The sequence below is a fragment of the Pimephales promelas genome, chromosome 15 (assembly GCF_988280905.1).
Source record: "Pimephales promelas chromosome 15, fPimPro1.hap1.1, whole genome shotgun sequence".
Lineage (NCBI taxonomy): Eukaryota > Metazoa > Chordata > Actinopteri > Cypriniformes > Leuciscidae > Pimephales > Pimephales promelas.
The window spans coordinates 33945724-33968554 of NC_142783.1; the positions used below are offsets into that span (position 1 = coordinate 33945724).

The 22831-nt window shown below is 35.6% G+C and overlaps 1 protein-coding gene across 1 annotated transcript in view; it reads right to left on the bottom strand.

Annotated features, from left to right (window-relative positions):
- sntg2 (syntrophin, gamma 2) overlaps nt 1-22831 on the bottom strand; it is a 66488-nt gene that overhangs the window by 22108 nt on the left and 21549 nt on the right. The window contains exons 2-10 of the mRNA XM_039663102.2: nt 21765-21902; nt 20349-20405; nt 20036-20093; nt 17471-17514; nt 16290-16331; nt 15517-15604; nt 13813-13904; nt 5530-5657; nt 480-609 (exon numbers count right to left, since the gene is read on the bottom strand). Of these exons, the coding sequence (XP_039519036.2) occupies nt 480-609; nt 5530-5657; nt 13813-13904; nt 15517-15604; nt 16290-16331; nt 17471-17514; nt 20036-20093; nt 20349-20405; nt 21765-21902 (777 nt within the window). The remainder of the gene's footprint in view (nt 1-479; nt 610-5529; nt 5658-13812; nt 13905-15516; nt 15605-16289; nt 16332-17470; nt 17515-20035; nt 20094-20348; nt 20406-21764; nt 21903-22831) is intronic.

A 22831-nucleotide genomic window follows, 5' to 3' on the forward strand; every position in this document is an offset into this window, starting at 1 on the left:
GTTTTTTTTGCTCTTTGACAAGGTAGAGAAATGCTTCCGATACTTATTTCAAAATCATATTTCATGATCTTAAAGTGAAACACAACCCAGGCATGATTGTGTAAGATTCACCAATAAAGAGTAATACATGTATAGATATGGTGGACTGTATATCATATTAAGTTGCTACGGTGATGGAAATAATATGAGACGGGAGGAAAACAATATATTTCAATGCTTTTGCATCCTCTTGCCAATGTTTTGCATAAGATGCAGAAGGTCTGAACACAGCAGATCCAGTTCCATATTCATATTTCAAGCCGAGAACTGTCATAAAGGTCTTCTGCTTCACTCTCTGGCGTCCAGTCCAGTACTTTTGCAGCAGAACGTCAATGCATGAAGAATGAGCACGAGGCTTAATCGACTTCTCTCTCCGTCCACATCTCAGTCGTGGTTTACCCAGACATCTCTCATGACAGCAGATAATGTGTGTTACTTACGCTCTCCTGCGTCAGGTCGTTGATATTGGTTGATATTGCTTGAAGCCAGTCTGTGCTTTCTCCCGCCGTGCAAAATTGAAGAACGTGCGTGCAAACTCCATCTAAGGCAATGACTTCAAAACTGTTCGATCTGTTGGGATAAAAAAAGAATATATTTTACATTTGCAGATAAAAAGTACAACACTGGCATACCGTATTTTTTTTTTTTTTTTTTACAGCATGCAGATTTATAAGTAAATGGAGATGGATTTTACCATTATTTTTGTTTATTATTAGTGTATTTATTATATATTAAATTAAGCAATATAATATAATGAATATATAAAATACTAAAACTGAAATAGAAAAATAAATAAATAAATAGTGTTGCTACTACAACTACTAAAAGTAATAATACATTAACAGTGATAATACATGAAAAATAAATTAATGAAAAATAAGTACTAAAACTAATCATAATAATAATAATAAATGATTTCTAAATTAATAACATAAATTATATAACGAATATATAAAGTAAATAATAAATACATTAAATATAAATATAAGAAAGTAATAAACATTTACTAATAATAACAACAACAACGACACTAATAAATTATTATTAAATTGTTCGTAATATAACAAATATATACAATAATAACTAAGTAAATAATAAAATAAATAATAAATCAAATACAAATACTAAATGAATAAAAAAATAAAAGCATTATTACTACAAATTATATTAATAAATTAAAAATAATAAATTAAAAATAGAAGTAGTAGTACTACCACCACTAATAATAATATCATCGATCTGCCACAGGAAGGTGACGTGAAAAGCATTCTTCTGGTTGAACCATTTATTGCATATCATTTCAGAAGCGTTTCTAACACCAAATCAAACAAATCTTTAAGGCCACAGAGGTTTATTCTAATATTGATGAAGAAATGAATAAGACATCAGAGATATCCTGCACACCGCAAGTACAGACACTAAATCGACAAGTATTATCAGAGGATTGAATCATGCATTTCACTCACAGCACAATGAGCTCTAATAAGTCAAAATAATAACTAAATAAGCTAAATATTCATGCCATGAGACCAGACTGTCTACAAATCCCACAGTAATATCAATACTAGATAATAAATCAAACTTTATTTGCTGCAGTGATGCAATGACTTTACCAATCAGTGATTGGCTCTTTGATTTAGAAGGCGGGGCTTATTCCACATAATTGCACATTACACTTTCTAATATTCACAGTAACACGAGTTTTGTATCCACCCTATTACCCTACGCTTTGTGCGAATTATGGGTGTAACTTCGAGATGGTCCTCACTGCAGAACAAGAAATCCATGGGGAGGAGTCAGATCCAGATCCAACTCCTCCCACCTTACATATACCTAAACCAACCCAGCTCCACCCCCTGATCCCTAAACCCACCCCTAAACCTACCCAACTCCACCCCTAAGATCCGGTTCCTGGATCCGACTCCGCCCCCTGGATCTCGTGTACTGCAATGAGGTGCTACCACTGTAAACAATCAGTGAAAGGCTCGCTCTATGAACGCAATACGATACAAAAAATAGTCACAATGAGATGACATTAATCGACTCACCCTACAACCATCGAACATAAAATGAAACTCAAAAGTGTAAAAGAATCAACAATGTACTTTCAACAAACAAAAAATAGCCCCATAAGCGCGAGTCTTTGCAAATATATAGACTATCTGTAGGCCTATTGTGTAACAAGCCTTAATCAAAAATGTTCATTAACTTCAGCATTACGTGACACTATATTAAAGTGACTTTCGTCATTTTGACAGATTATAAATTGCATTTACCCGTGAAAACAAACCTGGAAAGAGATCTGAGGATTTGAGGAGAATAACGAGAGATTCTTCGCGCATTCGTGGTGAATTATTAACGGAATATCCTAAATTAAATTCGGGAGAGTAAACCACAAATGTGCCGTATATGTTGTCTTTTTTCATACTTTTACAGCGGATTGGATATCTAAAGTCTCGGCTCAAACACAGCCGTCAGTTCGGATTATGTGACCTGGTTATTTCCGTTTGTTTTAAATGTGAAAAACCATCAATATAAATTCCGAGGGATGAAATGCATTTGTTGACAGACGTTTGTCACGCTCACTCCTCCATCAATTGTGTATAATGGGCCGGCTTTGACGTTTAATATCAGAGTGTGTTCGGAGCGAGCCGCAGATGAATTAGCCTACACTTTGACTTTTTATTGATAGCCGTCAGTTTAGCTCAACAGAAAGTGACTGTCGGGTCAAAACACATTTTTCAGCAGTCATTTCCATTGTGGCATTTAGCATGTAGACTTAATGCATTGCTTATGAAGGACGAATGCAAAACATTTCTAATGCATTAAATCATGCTGTCAAGCTCTATTACTAAAGCAGAACACTGAAGCAATTCAATAAATGGTATGATTTCAATTAATGCCAACCGTGTGTGAGATGCAGCCATTGAGCACACACACAGATTGCCTGGAGAGTGTGATGTTCTGCTTGAACTGCTTGACCAAGAAGCCGCCCGTGTGAGTGACAGAACACAATACAAAATCTATTAGTCTGCAGAACGGCGTGCGTGGAGGGACGGTAATAGCGAAGACGAGAACGGCAAGAGGAAAGGGACGACACAACAAAATCTGAAAGCATGTTTCTTACATTCAGAGAGGAGGACGCACTGTGGGAGTTGTACTGAGATGTGAAATCCCCGGTGAAACTCAGGTAATGCTTTATTTTGATGCTCCACTTTATCCTAACTGTGCAACTCAATTCATTTGAGTATTAGACCGGAGTTCAGAATTACAATTTCCTGATAGTTTACTCACCCTCACGTCATCCAAGATGTTCAAGTCTTTCTTTCTTCAGTCGAAAAGAAATTAAGGTTTTTGGGGAAAACATTTATGATTCAACGGGTTGAAGGTCCAGATGTGAGTTTCAGTGCAGCTTCAAAGTCTCGACACGATCCAGCCGAGGAAAACGCTGAGCTAGACAAACCATCGGACATTTTCTATAAACAAAATAAAATAAACGTTTATACAGTTTTTAACCACAAATGCTCGTCTCGCACGTCCAGGACTTCACACATTACGTAATCACATTGAAAGGTCATTTTGTGTTCCGGTTCAAAAAATTTTGGATAAAATCTTTCTCCTCCATATGGAAGCTTGTTTCAGCCACAGAATGAAAAATAAAAAAGGTAATTGCAATTTTTTATCTCACAATTCTGACCTTTTTTTCTCACAATTGCGCGTTTACATCTCGCAATTCTGACTTTATTTCTCACAATTGCGAAATATAAAGTCTGGATTGCTTGATATAAAATCAGAATTGTGAGATATAAAGTCAGAATTGCGTGATATAAAGTCAGAATTGCGAGATATAAAGTCAGAATTGAGACATATAAAATCAGAATTGCGAGTTATAAAGTCAGAATTGCGAGATATAAAGTCAGAATTGAGAGATATAAAGTCAGAATTGTGAGATATAAAGTCAGAATTGATTGATATAAAGTCAGAATTGCGAGATATAAAGTCAGAATTGCGAGATATAAAGTCAGAATTGCGAGATATAAAGTCAGAATTGAGAAATATAAAGTCAGAATTGTGAGATATAAAGTCAGAATTGCGAGATATAAAGTCAGAATTGTGAGATATAAAGTCAGAATTGATTGATATAAAAGTCAGGATTGCGTGATATAAAATCAGAATTGTGAGATATAAAGTCAGAATTGATTGATATAAAGTCAGAAATGTGAGATATAAAGTCAGAATTGTGAGATATAAAGTCAGAATTGTGAGATATAAAGTCGGCTGGATCGTGTCGAGACTTTGAAGCTGCACTGAAAACTCACATCTGGACCTTCAACCCGTTGAAGTAAATCCTGGAACGTTTTCCTCAAAAACCTTAATTTCTTTTCGACTGAAGAAAGAAAGACATGAAACTCTTGGATGACGTGGGGGTGAGTAAATTATCAGGACATTTTTGTAGTTGACGTGTAGTTGAAAAGTCATAAAGTGTCGCCAAAACTTACAGTATTAAAATAATAACAATTGTCTAAGAAATCCTTCAGCTGAATCTCCGTCATGAAAGATCAAATATCATAACGCACAAGTAGATGCTACAAATGATTAAAAATGCATGAACTTGCTCAAAAATCCTTTAAATCAATCGAGGAATCAAACTCGGTGAAAAGTTGACCTCATAGTAAAGCTGATGTACAGAAAAACAAATCAATAACAGCAAAACATGTTTAACCCTGGAGAGCCTGATATAAGAAATGAGAGCCAGAAAGATTGAAACTTTAGACAAAATAAAAAAAGCATGTTTTATATATATAGTATGATATAGAAAGAATATGAAGGGAGACTCAAACTGAGCAAACATATGTATTTTGGTGCAGATGCTGATATTTATAAGACGAAACAGAAAGATGAAATTCTGATGCTTGTAATGTAAATCAATGAGAACAGACGAGACATAAAATGCATTTAAATATCAGTCACCACTCTTCATCTGCTAATAGTATGTGGACATGAATCAGGCAACAGAAGGCATGTGGCAGATTGTGTTAGACAAGCTTTCATGTTGATCATTTTCAGGCCTGAGAATGTTGCGCATCAAACATGATACAGCATTACAGCAGGCTTTATAGGGTTAAAATCAAAGTTGTCGGAAACAAAACCCCCGAAGCAAATGCACATTCAGATTCTGCCTAATTAAAGGATCCTCTCTGCTTTCCACCTGCTGCAATCACAACCTTTGAGTTTAAAACTGCTTATTTATAGATGTCTTTTGCTTTCAATGGCAGCAGAGCTGAGTTAAAGTCAGGGCCACTTCTTCTCTTCGACCTGCGCTTCTCTCGCAGGTCCTGCATCGCTGACCTTTCCCGACACGGCATGCCGCTGCATAGATATTGGATTTAACATCCTCTCACCTAAATGAAAAATGCTTGCAAAACCAACATTTGGGGCGGGCGCGTGTCACACCTAGAGTTCGTGCGGCGGCGCAGCGGATTACCCTACCTTAATTTATCGGTTCCAGCTTTGCGTCGAGAGATTCGAGCCATGAAGAGAGGGAGGGAGACGGCATCCAGCCAGCGTTTCTCATACTTTGGTTCATTAGCCGAAGGTGAGGAGGGCGACGACGGGGCCTAGATGGAATAAATGAGAGTGAGAGAGCAGAAACATCTCGTTTTAGTGCCATCATCCGCTGCACTCTGATCACGATGCCAGCGCCCTCGTAACAACCATTCAAAAGAGTCCGACTACAGATCTCTGGCGCAACCGTACCCTGCAGTATCTTATAAACGAATGAGGTTTACTATGGAAGCTTGTTTCCGCCACAGAAAGAAACATAAAAAAGGTAATTGCGACTTTTTATCTCACAATTCTGACTTTTTTTCTCACAATTGTGAGTTTATATCTCGCAATTCTGACTTTTTTTCTCACAATTGCGTGTTATAAAGTCAGAATTGCGTGTTAGTAATTTAGAATTGCATGATATAAAGTTGCAATTGCGTGTTATAAAGTCAGAAATGCGTGATATAAAATCGCAATTGCGTGTTATTAAGTCAGAAATGCATGATACAAATCGCAATTGCGTGTTATAAAGTCAGAATTGCGTGATATAAAATCGTAATTGCGTGTTATAAAGTCAGAATTGCGTGATATAAAATCGTAATTGCGTGTTATAAAGTCAGAAATGCGTGATATAAAGTCGCAATTGCGAGTTATAAAGTCAGAATTGCGTGATATAAAATCGTAATTGCGTGTTATAAAGTCAGAATTGCGTGATATAAAATCGCAATTGCGTGTTATTAAGTCAGAAATGCGTGATATAAAGTCGCAATTGCGTGTTATAAAGTCAGAATTGCGTGATATAAAATCGTAATTGCGTGTTATAAAGTCAGAAATGCGTGATATAAAGTCGCAATTGCGTGATATAAAGTCAGAATTGAATGATATTAAGTCGCAATTGCATGTTATAAAGTCAGAATTGCGAGATATAAAGTCGCAATTGCGTGTTATAAAGTCGGAATTGCATGATATAAAGTTGCAATTGCGTGTTATAAAGTCAGAAATGCGTGATATAAAGTCGCAATTGCGTGTTATAAAGTCAGAATTGCGAGATATTAAGTCGCAATTGCGTGTTATAAAGTCAGAAATGCGAGATATAGTCAGAATTGATTGATATAAAGTCGAAATTGTGTTGTAAAGTTGTGTTGTTTTTTCCCTTAGAATTGACCTGATAACTCGCAATTGCGACTTTATATCTCACAATTTTGAGAAAAGATGTCAGAATTTCAAGATATAAACTCGCAATTATGTGTTATAAAGTCAGAATTGCGAGATGTAAACTTTCAATTGTGAGAAAAAAAAGTCAGAATTGTGAGATAAAAAGTCGCAATTCTGTCTTTTTTTCTCACAATTGCGACTTTATTTCTCAGAATTGCGACTTTATTTCTCAGAATTGCGACATTTCATCTCGCAATTGCGACTTTATTTCTCACAATTCAGACTTCATATCTCGCAATTGTGAGATAAAAAGTCGCAATTTTTTTTTTACAAAGTTTTTATTCAGTGGCAAAAACAAGCTTTCATAAATTACAGTCGCCTCACAGAAATACAGGATATTTTCATACACGCCGTGAGAACACTGAAAAACAATTATTTTCTTACTCAGTATTTTTGTGGTTTTCACATTCTTAAAGCAAGATACATTTTCTTAAGAACCAAAATAACTTAAAAAATGTTTTGCTTTAAACAAGAAAAAAAAAAAATCTGCCAGTGAGGTATAATAGTAGACTTTCGCCCGTCCACTTTTGGTTCCAGAAGTTTTTCTCCATTTTCTCTTTTCTAAGTCTTTATTAAAGCGTTATAATAAGTCATGAACCAAAGCTACCAGCTGCGAGGAGAATCACAACATTATGAACTTTGATTTGAGGCAAAAACAAAACGTTTTTGAAAATCGGACAAAAATACAAAGATATAGCCTAAGACTGTGTACGTAATGGTTTTAGTGAGGGAAAGAACTACAATCCCATGATGCATTGCGAATAGCACAAAATTACAAAACGATAGAGAAATATAAAACTATTCATTAAAATCACATTGATTCATAGGAGTGGGCGGAGCTGAATAAAACTTTTTGCTTGTTTGTCGAATCAGAATTTTCTGTACAGCATCATGGGAAATGTAGTTTTTCCATCATATTCTGCTGTTTAGCAAGTTTATTTTAAATCTAAGTGGAAATAATGCAGGCCAATTCATCGATTAACAATCTCGTAGCCCACAGTCTGTCTTTGACGGTTTATAATTCATCGTTAAAAATCAATTTCCCTTTGGAGATGACTCCTGTTCCCGACTGTTGTGCTCCATTCAATGGGAAAAAGTTTATTTTTCTGACTCGCTTCACTAGCAGATGTTTGTTTTTTAAGCATACTTTTTTCATGAAACAAGACTTAGAAACTGTAAATTTGCTTGTTAAGGAAAACAAGACAAAAATACTAAGAAAGATTTTTTTTTTCTTTTTTATTAAACTTGTCTTGCATTAAACTCGTCAGAAAGACGATGAAAGTCTAAAGCAGAAGAGCCAGTGTAAACACTACAGACAGCTTCTTGATGCTGCAACGCTGCTGGGAACCCATACAGATTAAGCTTGTCAAGTCCACAGTTTATAGTCTTCAAAATGTGCATCACATTTGTACGCTACTCACTTCAACAGCAAAATCCCTTAAGTCATATCGGCATTAACATAATATTATGCATGACATGCGTGAATCTCTCGGATGCAAATAATCGGTGAGGTCGGTAAGCTTATAAATCTCCTATCAAGTCAAAATCATATTATTTTTCTGCAAAACATATCAGTACAGGTGCAGTGCGCTTAAGATGAGGATATAGATTTTTTTTTTTTGTTGAGGTGTTCCTGACCTTGCTTAGAAGCAACATATTTTAGGTTTATTTAAAAACTTGGAGAGGGGAAAATGCAACTTGAAGTGTTTTTAAAACCCTTTCACGTATCCTACTGTAGAAGTGCCTTTTCAACCTGCCAGAACAATAAAAATTCTAAGGCTGTCAAACGATTAATCGCGATTAATCGCATCCAAAATAAAAGTTAACATAATATATGTGGGTGCACTGTGTATAATTATTTTGTATATATATAAATACACAAAAAATATTTAAAAAATATATTTATTTATATTTAATAAATACTATTAAATAATATTATTTATATTTAAATAATATTAAAAAATATTTATATTTATATATCATATAAATTATATATAAATCTATATACAGTATACACATGAAAATATTTCTTAAATATATACAAGCATGTGTGTGTATTTATATATATATAAAATAATTATACACAGCACACACACATTTATTATGTAAACACAAACTTTTATTTTGGATGCGATTAATCGCGATTAATCGTTTGACAGCCCTAAAAAATTCATATAATAACATGCAAACCTTTAAATGACCAAAACACACAATAAAATTTATAAAACTAATTAAAATTGAAATTGCACCGTCATTTTCAGAGTTTTTTTTCGCTGTACAAGACACTTTTTAGCATAATTAGCTGTGACTGGTTCTTTCATTCTCAAGCCATCATCAATTACATGTGAAGCTCTTTCTCCACTCACACTCTCCTCCACTCGGCTGTTTATTCAGACCGAGGCTGGATAATTCAACTTGATTTGACTTTCATGTTGTGCTGCACTAGACGACAACGAATGAAATATCGCAGGCATGTCAGGATGGATGAGTGTCTCTCACGAGGAGTCAAACACCAGCTCTTCATTTCACTTTTTCAAATAAAACTTTTTCTTCATTTCACTATTTCCCAAATAAAAACAGGCCCAAATAGTTCATACTGCTATACTAGATCCAATATTTGCACACAAATCCACCATTAATTACATGAATACCTTATCAAAACAAGTAGTTTGACTGTTTTCGCAGCACAAATATGTGGAGTATGCATGTAAACATTCAAGTAGAGTTGGTACAACCAAACTATTAGTATTACAGTTTTTTTTATTATTTTAGTATAAAGTATAATATTTACCTTTTTTAGCAGCAAAAACAGCTGCTACACTAATTATTTGCAGGCATGTAAATGAATACATGCTAAAGCAGCAGCCCGTCGGCCGATGAAAGCGAAACACTGTCAATCAGCTCAATGTCACCGCAGCCTGGAGGCGACGACGAGCTCAGAGAATTATAATCACCTGCAGGCAACCAGCTCAACCACTACAAGAGGATTAGACGGGGAAAAAAAAACTAATTTGAAGAACACATGGGAAAAAAAGCACAAATATTGTCGACTCAGCAGTCAGGAGAGTGCTGCGTGTGTTTTTGCACATTTCCATGCCTGGCAAAGACAGAGAGAGAGAGAGTCAATAGAAGAAAAGAATTCATCTGTTTACGGTAATTGGATACACTGGCTGCCATTCAATGTTTAATAATGAAGTATATTTTCAGGGAAAAGGCCCCCTGCATTCTTCCCATGTTTTTGTTAGGAGAGGATGTCTCTAGGACAACTTCATTAAAACTATCTCTTCTGCACATGGAAAGCACTCTCATTTACACAGAACTGATAAATGAGCTGATCTACACCATGGTGACCGCTGTCACATGTTCTATGTTAAGTCAAACATCCCCATAACTATTTCTCATGCGTAGCGACAAAGGTTTGTTTAAAATATAACATCTTCTGATCTTACAATGGAGGCAGAACGCTAGAGACTTTTCACTTGAAACAGGAAGAAATCACACAAAACACCCTAGCAACCCCTGGCAAACACTAAAAATACCCTATAGCAACCCCATAGCAATGTACTAGCAAACAGTCAGAACACCCTAGCAACCCCATAGCAATGTCTTGGCAAAAACCAAGAACAACCTAGCAACACCGTAGCAACTTCCTAGCAGACACCCAGCAACCCAATAACAACAACATGGCAGACACCCAAAACACCCTATAGCAACCCCATAGCAACGTCCTGGCAAATACCCAGAATACCTTAGAAACCCAAAAGAAAAATGCCCTGGCAAACACCTAGAACACCCCATAGCAACACTTTGGTAAACACCCACAACACCCTAGCAACCCAATAGAAACGCCCTGACAAACACCTAGAACATCCTATAGCAACCCCATAGCAACTTCCTGGCAAATACCTAGAACACCCTACAGTAGCAACCCCTTAGCAACGTCCTGGCAAACACCCAGAAAATCCCATAGCAATGTCCTGTCAAACACCCACAACACCCTAGAAACCCCAAAGCAACGTCCTGACAAACACCCAGAATACCATATAGCAACCCCATAGCAACGTCTTGGCAAATACCCAGAATACCCCATAAAAACACTTTGGCAAACGCCAACAACTCCCTAGCAACCCCATAGAAATGCCCTGGCAAACACCCAGAACTCCCTAGCAACCCCATAGAAACGCCCTGGCAAACACCCAAAACTCCCTAGCAACCCCATAGAAACGCCCTGGCAAACACCCAGAACTCCCTAGCAACCCCATAGAAACGCCCTGCAAACACCCAAAACTCCCTTGCAACCCCATTGATACGCCCTGCAATCACCCAGAACTCCCTAGCAACCCCATAGCAACGCCCTGGCAAACACCCAAAACTCCCTAGCAACCCCATTGATACGCCCTGCCATCACCCAGAACTCCCTAGCAACCCCATAGAAACGCCCTGGCAAACACCCAAAACTCCCTAGCAACCCCATTCATACGCCCTGCCATCACCCAGAACTCCCTAGCAAACCCATAGAAACGCCCTGGCAAACACCCAGAACTCCCTAGCAACCCCATAGAAATGCCCTGGCAAACACCCAGAACTCCCTAGCAACCCCATAGCAACGCCCTGGCAAACACCCAAAACTCCCTAGCAACCCCATAGAAATGCCCTGGCAAACACCCAGAACTCCCTAGCAACCCCATAGAAACGCCCTGGCAAACACCCAAAACTCCCTAGCAACCCCATAGAAACGCCCTGGCAAACACCCAAAACTCCCTAGCAACCCCATTGATACGCCCTGCAATCACCCAGAACTCCCTAGCAACCCCATAGAAACACCCTGCAAACACCCAAAACTCCCTAGCAACCCCATTGATACGCCCTGCAAACACCCAGAACTCCCTAGCAACCCCATAGGAACGCCCTGGCAAACACCCATATCATTCTACAGCAGGGATTCAGCTCGAGGGTTTAACTCCTTGATCAAACTCACATGTCACTAACTCTCTCACAAGACCTTGATGATCTTGATTGATTGTGTTTGACCTCAAGGGCCAGAATCGAGAACTCCTGCTCCTGTCTATTTAATGACTATAATCAGCAACATTTCTGAGCTCTGTTCTATTTATAGACTGCCTTTCGGTCGCATCCAACACCCAAATCTTGATTTGTCAGCACTCAGAGATTGAATTCGCTCACATTGCGCTGGGGCGTGAATGGGTTTTCAGATCTCAGAGCTTCACTCGCAGAGGTCTGACTGAAGCTTCACCTGCTGACACGACTCTTACTGTCACATTAATGTGATGCATGTGAGAGTTCCTGTAGTCCGTGAGCAGATCGACTGAGACGTCTGCCTTACCTTTGCTCTCTGGTTTGAATAAGAAAGTGACCAGTGACTTGATGAGACGCAGCGTGTTCTTTCAGATGTTCTCACTCCGTCAGGTCTCTCTGAAGGCCAGAATGAGGCACATCATGACCTCTATACGCTGCTTGAACAGCCTGACGGCGTCATACTCAGATTCTAGTCAGGTGTGAGTCTGATAGAGCTCCATTGGGCTGTGATTATGGGCTGTATTTCAACCATAGACTGTAAAAATATGGACGACGCCCCTTTGCTCTCTTCCTCCGCCAGTGTCCCAAATCAAGGCCCCGCACTCACTCTCGCTGCAGAACCACCCATTACATCAGTGTGAAATAATTATAGAAATTTATATATATATATATATATATATATATATATATATATATATAATATTTAGATTCAAACAAATATCAACCAATGGGGTCAGAAAAATAAACTTAATTCTAAAAGGAAAACAAGTTTTAAAAAAAATTGTAACCCCACTGGCAGAAATTTGTTCTTGTTTTAAAAGGCGAAAGGCGTTTTATTTTTATTTTTAATAAAATTAAAAAAATATATAGAATATAAAATCTTTTTAACATTAAGAAATAAAATCTTTTTGACATTTAAAAAATATTTTTTTTTCTATTTAAAAAAAATATCTTGATAAATTGAAATAAAACTTTTTTTAATTAAAATAAAGCTGAACTGAAATAAAATGGTATTACATGAATACTCTAAAAAATGTCTTTAGTATACTTAGTCAAAGTACTACAATTACTAAAACTGAAAGTGAAATTAAAAATAAATGAAAGCTATATAGAAACATTTATTACGTCGGTGTGAAATAATTATAGAAATATATATATATATAATATTTAGATACAAACAAATATCAACCAATGGGGTCAGAAAAATAAACTTAATTCTAAAATGAAAACAAGTTTTAAAAAAAATGTGTAACCCCACTGGCAGAAATTTGTTCTTGTTTTAAAACTTTTTTAGTTTATTCTTAGCTAAAAACACTTCTTTCAAAAATATATGTGCTCAATGTATATTTACGTCGTTCGAGTAATAAAGTATTCTCGTGAGTGTATAATATGCCATTGAAAATACATACGGGTAAGCGGTTCACCATGTTGCCCCTCCATCTTGAAAGTACATTAGCCAAAGAAGGACATACCCGTTAATTCAAGCTTCGCCTTCCGCGTTTACGTTTCGACGAGGTCAAACTGGAAGCCATGTTAATCTTGGACTACATTGGCCACCGTAGGAGTTAAAAACGAAATCGGAATTGAGAGGAACAGAAACTAATATTCACTGGACGGTCATATACCTTTTCACCACTAGATGGGGGTAAAAATCACACAGTGTAGCTTTAAGCATAAACTCAATTCATAAAACAAAACTTAACATCTTATGTTATTTCACTCCTCAAGTAAATGTTTAGATATTTGTGCTGGAAAACAAGACAGAAATACTGAGTAAGAAATATAGTTTTCTTTCCTGTAGTGTATAGGGGTTTGTTCAAATCACTAAACCCAAAAATACTAGTCAGTTCCAGCTCTCTATAGTCTCTGAGAAAGGCATTTCCAGCCCGATTCTGTCATCCGTCTCACTTTCGAGGCTTATGAATAAGCTCCTTAACAGAAGTGATGCTCACCACGATACAAAAGGTGACTTACCGTGTTGCTCGAGTTCCCATTTAAATGCAAACCACTGTCGAAAAGCGGCGAGGACGCTCTGCTACTCTGACCGCTGGACGGTCCGGGTGAACCTGAGGACACAGGGCAGATTAGTATTTACTCTATAGAAAGCAGAGCTCATACTGTGTGCAAATCGACTCTGGTGGCGCCGCTCTTCTAAATCCCAGAGATACGACGTGTATTAGCTTGGCAAGCCGCTTTCTAGGTTGTCACGATGCCATGGACACTAAAGTCACAGGAGATTACGGCTAAGGTGAGTGTGAAATACGCAAGACGCAGGAGTCCTGACACACAGGGGCATCACTGGAAAATGCAGAGCGCAAAAAGTGCATTTGATGCGGAGACGCTGCTGTGAAAGATACAGTATACAGTCCCGAGAGATTCACCTTCCTTCACTGAGGACTCTCAAACTCTGCTATTGCAATGTGAAATGTGCTTTAAAGTCGTTTTAGTCTGCAGAAATTGGATGCCTTGGACAAATTCATATTTTCTTTGTCGCTTCACGACAAACGCGGGATGCTTTCCAGAACTGGCATAAGAAAACAGAGAGGAAAGGTTGTGCATCAGTGTGGAACCGACATTGTTGCTATTCTCAACTAAAACCATTAAACATATTTAAAAAAAAAAAAAAAAATTTAAATATTAAGAAAATGATAATTGAAATAAAGCTGAAAGCTGATTGTTATTTATTTATTTTTTTATTTTTTAATATATATATATATTTTTTTTTTTAAGATATATATATTTTGACAATCTTAGACAATAAAAAATTAAAATTTTGAAAATATTATATATATACTGTTTTGATTTTTCTTACATGTATAGATGAAAAACCTAAAAAAAACTTAAATCATTTTAACATCAATGATTTTAATAATTTAAAAAAAAAATCTTTAATGCTTAAAGAAATATTTTAAATAAAGCAGAAATAAAATAAAAAATAAATAGAATATAAAATCTTTTTAACATTAAGAAATAAAATCTTTTTAACAATTTAAAAAAAAAATTTTTAAATATTTTTTCTATTTTAAAAAAAATATCTTGATCTTTTTTAATTAAAATAAAGCAGAACTGAAATAAAATGACAGAAATATATATTACATGAATACTCTCAAAAATAACTTTTTTGCCTTTTTTCTAGAATACTTAGTCAAAGTACAAAAATTACTAAAACTGAAAGTGAAATTAAAAATAAATGAAAGCTATATAAAAGCTATATATAAAAATAAAAATTACATTTAAAATCTAATTAAAAATATTAATAAAAAAAGTATAATGGTATATAAATCACACTGGTAACTGCTGTATTTGCCTATATTATAATTCTCAGAGGATGATGGGAAATGTTGTTTGGCTACACGCCTGTTATAAGCAAGTTACATTAGTGCAAGATTCATGGCAATTCTTCATCAACAACACACAAAACGCATAGAAACTAAGTTGCATAAACAATTAATCCTTAATTATGACAAATACAAAAGCAGCATCCCGTGTTTTCTTTGCAAAGAAGACAATCCCAGAGTGCATTACAACAAGCTCAGTGCAAAAGATGGAGGATGAAAGATTACATGGTAACACTTTACTTGAAGGGGTGTGCATAAGACTGGCATTGCACCTTCATAACCATGACATGACACATCATGAATATGAAGGAGGGTTTATGCATGTTTATGACAAGCCTACCTAATGGGAGTTTTAAGAAGGCCGGCGCTTCCCTGAGGTAACGGACAGTGATGGTGACTTCATCCCCTGCCGTTCGCAAAAGATGAACCTGCAACGAGACCGAGAGAGAAATATCCTTCATCATCGTGAGGAGAAGATGTGCTCGAGGAAAGACTTCTGCATTTCAATGGCCGCTTCACACCTCATTGAGTTGAGGACATCTGAATTAAATCAACTGTGTGCAATCAGCATGTAATCTCTTTTAGAGATTTCTCGTGAGTTATTATTTCAGTATAGACTCTTGGGTCGGGTTCAGGTGGACCAACAGATCCTTAGACAAACAGTCCCGTCGGCGTCTCGTATATCGACACATTTCATCATACGAATCACAAACTGTTTTGGCATTTTTGACCTGAAATACACTGAAAAATGTTTTACAATTGCAACAAAATATACAGTGTATTTTTAAGTCCCCCTGAGATTTTACATATTATAAATATATATATATATATATATATATATATATTAATAAAATATTTTCATGTTGCAACAATTTTCATTTATAAATTACAAATAAATTTTGAAGTAGTAAGACTGAAAGAGTATTTTCTTGTATAAAAATCTTATAAATATATAAATATATAAAAATACCTGTCCGTATGGATAAGGTTAGTCGCCTTGGTTAGTTTGTGGCTGTTCAGTAATTAACACTTTCAGCATCTGATTCACTTTTCATTAATTCTGCATCAATGGCATTTCAAGACCACGGATGAAAGAGCCAATCGAATACTCACGACTTCCTCGTGCGTAGACTTCTCCACGTTAATGCCATTGACCTGCATGGAAAAAAGAAGATTTCAGCAGAAATCATGTTTAAAATAAAGCTAAAAAACATATTCGGGTCTCGTAAAAAAAAATGCATTCTGACATTATTTGCATTAAAAATAACATTAAATCCCAAAGTCACTTTACTTTCATGCAACCTGACATTTCATTTTTGCTAAATATTTTGTGTAATTGTTCATACAATACACTACTGTTGCCTAAAATGCATTGAGTTGTTGCCATGTGATTGGCTTGTTAGCAGTGTAACAGGTGTGCCCAGGGCCTAAAATGAACACTCGTCAACCACCAAATGCAAGTAAAAATCGGCATTGGTGAGTGTATGCCAGTTGGCCGGTAACATTTTTATGAATTTTAACAACGCATGAACGTAAACAAACGTAAGTAATTAGTTACACCCAACACTGTTTTTGATGAAAACATTCCAGGATTTTCTCCATATAATGGACTTCAATGGGAACCAAACGGTTCAAGGTCCAAATGAGAGTTTCAGTGCAAACTGTTCAAAGGGCTTTAAACGATTCCAGACGATGAATAAGGGTCTTAAGGGAATAAAGGAAAATCCTGGAATGTTTTCATCAAAAACCTTCATTTCTTTTCAACTGAAGAAAGAAAGACTTGGACATATTGGATGACATGGGGGTGAGTAACTACTCCTTTAATTTATTACTGTTTACTTGTCTAATGTTTTAAATGTATATTAGTTCGGCTAGTAGTTTTAGTTGTGGTATCAAAACTTTTTTCTACTGGTATCTAAAGTTTTTTAATAAAAAAAATATTAATGGATATTGGCAGGAGTGGTAAAACGTTATTTTAGGCCCTGGATGTGTGTTCGGTGCGTGTATGTGAAGAGCCTCAGAGATTCTTGTTACATTCAAAATGAAATAAAACCATTTGTTATAGTTGCACCACAGGCACTAATACTCCATTTCTTGTTCTCTCTCTCTCTCTCTCTGTTGCCGTTTCTCTGATTCATACAGAGAGATAAAAAGGTTAAACCTCCAGTCAAGCTGGAGAAAATGAATCAGAGGGAAGCATCATTAAAATGCAGAGGGAACGCTGCTCTTACACGCACCCTTGACCCCGAGAGCAGCGTAAAGAACGAGAGCGTGCAAAAGCCCAAAACACCAACCTGCAACACGGCGTCTCCGATAAACAGCATCCCAGTCTGATCGGCTGAGGCCCCGGGCCGTCCAGTCAGAGGTTAATGGAAAGATTGGGATATAATTACTCATTTAGTAGTGCTTATGCGATGACATGGCAATCAGGATTGAGTTTGATGAGCCTTTCAATCTAGCATTATTATAAGATGATTTCCACACAAATCTGGGTTTTATTTCAATGCGTTCTAACAAACGAGATGAAACTGCATAAGCTTTCTGATATCAAGCAGCTCTAAGGCTGGATATATTTCTACTCTAAGCATCTCAGCGGGAAGCTAATAAAAACCAATAAAACTGCAAACGCACTTGTGGAGTAATTAGCCGTGATTAACATTACATTTGAACTGTACGGCACGAAACAATGCTATATTGTTCTCCGAAGCCGTAGGATCAGATTCTAATCACATGTTCGCAGATGCTGTCAGATACTTGTGCTGAAAAAACTATAATGTGAGCTAGTGCTAATTATACGGATGTCAAACGGACTACATTTGGGCTGTGTAGTGCATTTATTTTAAATGAAAAACAACAAGAGAAGAGTGTACACTACAAGATTGTGTAGACACTGAGACTAATTTGGTGTGCGCATCAAATAATGCAAACATTTTAAAAATCTTATCTTGTAGGCTATGTTGGTCTTGATTCCAGTACACTCTTAAATCAAGATTTTTTTTTTTTTTTTTTTTTTTACATAACAAGTTTTTATTTACAATGGCGGCCTGGAACTTAGGCTGCATTCACACTGCAGGTCTTGATGCCCAAATCCGATTTTCTGACTATATCCGATTTTTTTGACGACCCGCTTACGTCATCTTTTAAAAGTGACCCGTTTCCGATTTTTGCATTTACACTAAAATTATCCAGTGTTTTTTTTTTTTTTTTTTCACAATATTTTGAGAAATGAGGAAAAAGTCAGCAAAACATTTTTTTGGGCTGTGGTTGAAGAGGTAAAAACTAGGGCTGGGTATTGACACAAATTTTACAATTCGATTCGATTTTGATTCACAAGCTTGCAATTCGATTTCGATTCAATATTGATTATCTTGGATTATTTATCAGTTACAATAAATGGCAAATTTTCTCAAGGAAATCAAATCTCTTAACTAATGCTGTAAACTGTGAGAGTCTAGTTGTAGCCTATAGGCTTCATTAGCCTAATATGAAGGTAATAATACTGTTTTGTAGCTATACAAACACTTAAATTACACTTTTATTTATTTTTAAAATAAGAAGATTATATGAAATATAAACATTTAAATGGTGGCTGTCATAAAAACTTTCCAGATTTATTCAAATATGCATTAAATATTGAAGAACATTAAGATTATAATGCATATGTAATATGGTGTATATATTTAGCAAAATGCTCTTCTCTAGAGTTATTTTTTCTAGCTGACTATGAGTTTATGTGGATTTTCTGAGGTAAATATGACGATACATGACATTGATTACAAGCTGTTTAATTGACGTCTTTCCACGGTTGAAACGCTGATTGAGGCGAATCAATGTGACATGATACGGATTTGGATAAGTTGTACTCTATCTTTAACACACTTTCAGATGCTCATTCATGTTTATTTGGCGCTGTGACTGGTATTATTAAGCCAGAAGAGAGATCAGCGCTGCTGCTTCTCCAGAGCGATCTCACGCCACAGCGCCAAAACGCTATTTATGTTTTTGAATTTCTAAAGAAAATGGACGTAATTTGAAAATTGAGACGTTGTTTCATATCAATAGTAACCAATGACAAAGATTATTGTGATTTTTTGGATGCGCGCAGCCGCGATACAATGTCCCATTCATTCAAATGAAACAGGATGACTAATCGATACTTGAGATTTAAGAATCGATATCGGTTCGTAAAAATGAGAATCGGTTAATTTTGAGAAATCGATATTTATTACCCAGCCCTAATAAATACTGTTGGTTTTCTCACACAAACCGCTCGTTTCGTGTCTTAGGCCATCAGTGTGTAATTACATTTACGAGTCATTAAATCATGTTTAATTTGGACTTCTCTGTGCTGCTCTTTGAGGTGGTGACCATAGACCTCCATTATATGACTGACAGACAAGAACGGTTTGACCTAAAAATATCAAAATTGAAAATACTGCGGAAACAAAGACACCTACATCTTGGATGCTCTTGAGGTAAGATAAAACATATCAAAAATTAATTTCAAAGTGAACTATCCCTTTAAAAATTATCATTTTAGACAGAGGCTGAAAATAAAATACCATATTTTTTGTCCCTATTGGCAAATATAACTTTTAGAAAGAAAACAAAATTTAATATCTTTGCAAATGTATCTTGATTTAAGAATGCATATTTCTATTGGAAGCCAAGACAAAAATATTGAGTACATTTTTTTTTTGCAGTGCATAAATTATTTCCACTTAGAAATGACAAGTAACACATTGAATTAAACATTTTTGATGTCGAAAAATAAACTTTTTCCCCCCCTCAGAGCACAAACATTAGCGCTGTGACTACAGACGCCTTACAGCGAATGGGAGGAACTCTTGTCATCTTACCTACTTGATCTTTGAAAATCTTCGAGATGACCACAGGCACTTTATGTTCTGCTCCCCCCTGAAACGCACGAAGAAGAGCCGTCAAGGTGATTCACCTCTACATCTCACATCAGTCTATTACCAGCACTGCTCAAAAATACAAATCTATTGCCTCATTAGAGATTACTGTGAGTAAATCTAATGAGAGTTGAGCTCAGGTTCCTCTTTGATCTCCAAGACTAATATTGTGCAATGATTATCTGGTCTGCGGAGATATGAGTGTCATTAAGCTCTTTAAAGTCAATGAACAACATTAAAGAAGCAAAATACCTACTTTGATACTCAGACCGAGACCTCCAGTCACCTGTCTTCGAAGTACAACAGTTCTGTGCTTTAAAAAAGGGGAATTTAGTTGGTAAAATATTCATGGCATCAACTAGATAACAAATAAAGAAGTGGTCATATGGTCAACACTTGACTTGAAGCCTGAAGTTTATACAGGTTCAATAAATCAGACCGTTTAATCGCAAACGATTAATCGCATCCAAAATAAAATTCTGTGTTTACATAATATATGTGTATAAGAATTTTATATATATAGATACACAAACATGCTTGTATATATTTAAGAAATATATTAATGTATATAAAATTATATATAATTTATAATTATTTTGTATATAAATAATATTTTTTTCTTAAATATACATGCATGAGTGTGTATTTATATATATGAAATAATTATACACAGTGCATCCTCTTATATTATGTAAACACAGACTTTTATTTTGGATGCCATTAATCGTTTGACAGTCCTAGTTTAATGTTTAAATAGCATTAAAATTTTAAAAACCACAACTATCAAATAAAGGTAATATCAGGAAATACTGTTGGTGTGATTAATTTTTTTTTTAATACATTGAAAAAGTCTCACGTTTCATAAACTTTCAAATAAGGTAATACACAGTATCTGTTTAATATAATGCTTACTGTTTTTCTCAACTTTTATAAAAAAAAATATGAAATTTACTGTTCATGTGTTTTATCGCTTGACATTAAAAACAAAATGTAACCTTTTAAACAGATAATATTAGGCGATAGATAAATACATTTTACTATTGATGTTTAATGTTTGACTATTCATGTTTAAATGTTTTCAAATGTCAAACTTCTCCATTTTTTTATCCAGACATTAAATCAATGAATGCTGTTCAGATGGCAATCACTTCATAACACTCATTTGATTCTAATAACATGCAAATGCAAACAATTTCTCAATTTATGATGGCCAAAACTTATTATTTACTCGCTGAGACTTTCCTTTACTTTAGTGTCTAAAACTCAAAATGTGTTTCTGGGTCAAAATGACGAAGGAGATTAGTTATAAATCCCAATATATAACTAGGATTATAAATATGCTCTAAAACTCTCTTGATTATGACTATATTGGATTCTCCAGCATGCATTGTGCACATTTAATGACTTCCATTGTGTATTGACAGCATAATTTCTGAAATAGCGGCTGTAGCCTGATGCCACTGATGTCATTTATGAATGATGATGATGCATCTCATGCTTGCAAAGCAAACAAAGCAGTGGCGTGTGCTTCTTGACAGCGATGTCAAACGTAATGAAAACTTGTTCTGTCTGTGACGCCCAATGACGAGAAGCGTGCCACTTTAAACAATGATGAAATGACCCGAGTGTGTTTGAATCAGGGTCGAGTCGAAGGCAAAGACTCAGTACTTACATTTAAGTGCGAGTCGCCGCCGTTCACACACACCACATCCTGCTTCTGGACGATTAACAGCTCTTTCGTTAACTTTAAGCGGACGTCGTAGGTGTTACTCGTGTGTTTGTCGTACAAAAGGGCAAGTCCGGTTTTTGTCTGTTGAAAAAAAAAGCAAAAAAATGCATATTAGTCACCAGTTTTGGGGAAGCTACTCTGAAACTGTAGTTTGACAAGCTACAAGCTACTCGTAAGTTAAAGTAGTTAACCTGTTAACTGTCACCCCCCCTTTTTTGAATAGACATGAAAATGCACATTTCGAACTTAAATGGTTGTAATTCAAGAATGCTTTGGAATATAGACATATGATTGGTCTTGTTTTAAAGAAGACATTTGGCAGATTTTTGTAGAAGTGAAATAAATTAAGAAAGTGAAACAGAAAAATAGTTATAGAAGTTTGAGTTTATGGAAATGTACAATGTAAAAATATTAATTATTCATATTTTACATAAAATATATATTTTCAAAACCTGGGCTACTCTAAAATGGCAGAAAGATCAAAGCCAAAAATCTGAACAAGTTGTGTTTCAAATTTTAGGTTGATATCTCAAAAAATGAGCTTTCAGTAAGATTTTGTTTGAGCGCAGTACCAAACTTTTTCACTAGGGCACAATCAGACTCCATTACTGCCCATATAAGGGCGCCTGCATATCCATTCGTGTTTTGAGTGATATGAACCATTATTTTCACAATTTTCATACAATTTCTGAAGTAGAGATCCTATTCAGAAGTAGCATGGGAAGTTTGGCAGATTTTGATATGAATTGAACCTCTAAGAAACACATACAAAGAACACGCATGTAAGTCATAGCTAGCTGCCACGTCACAAATTGTGAATTTATTATTTTTTTCTTGATATTTCAAACTTTTCAGACCTTTTTTTTCCAAAATAATTGAATGGATTCTATCTTTTGAACTTTTGGCATGAAAACAAACTGAGGTATCTACCATTTTTTCATGATTTTTCATGTTTACTGCTATTTTAAAATAAAGGTCTGAACACGCCTTATGAGTATGAAAATATTCTT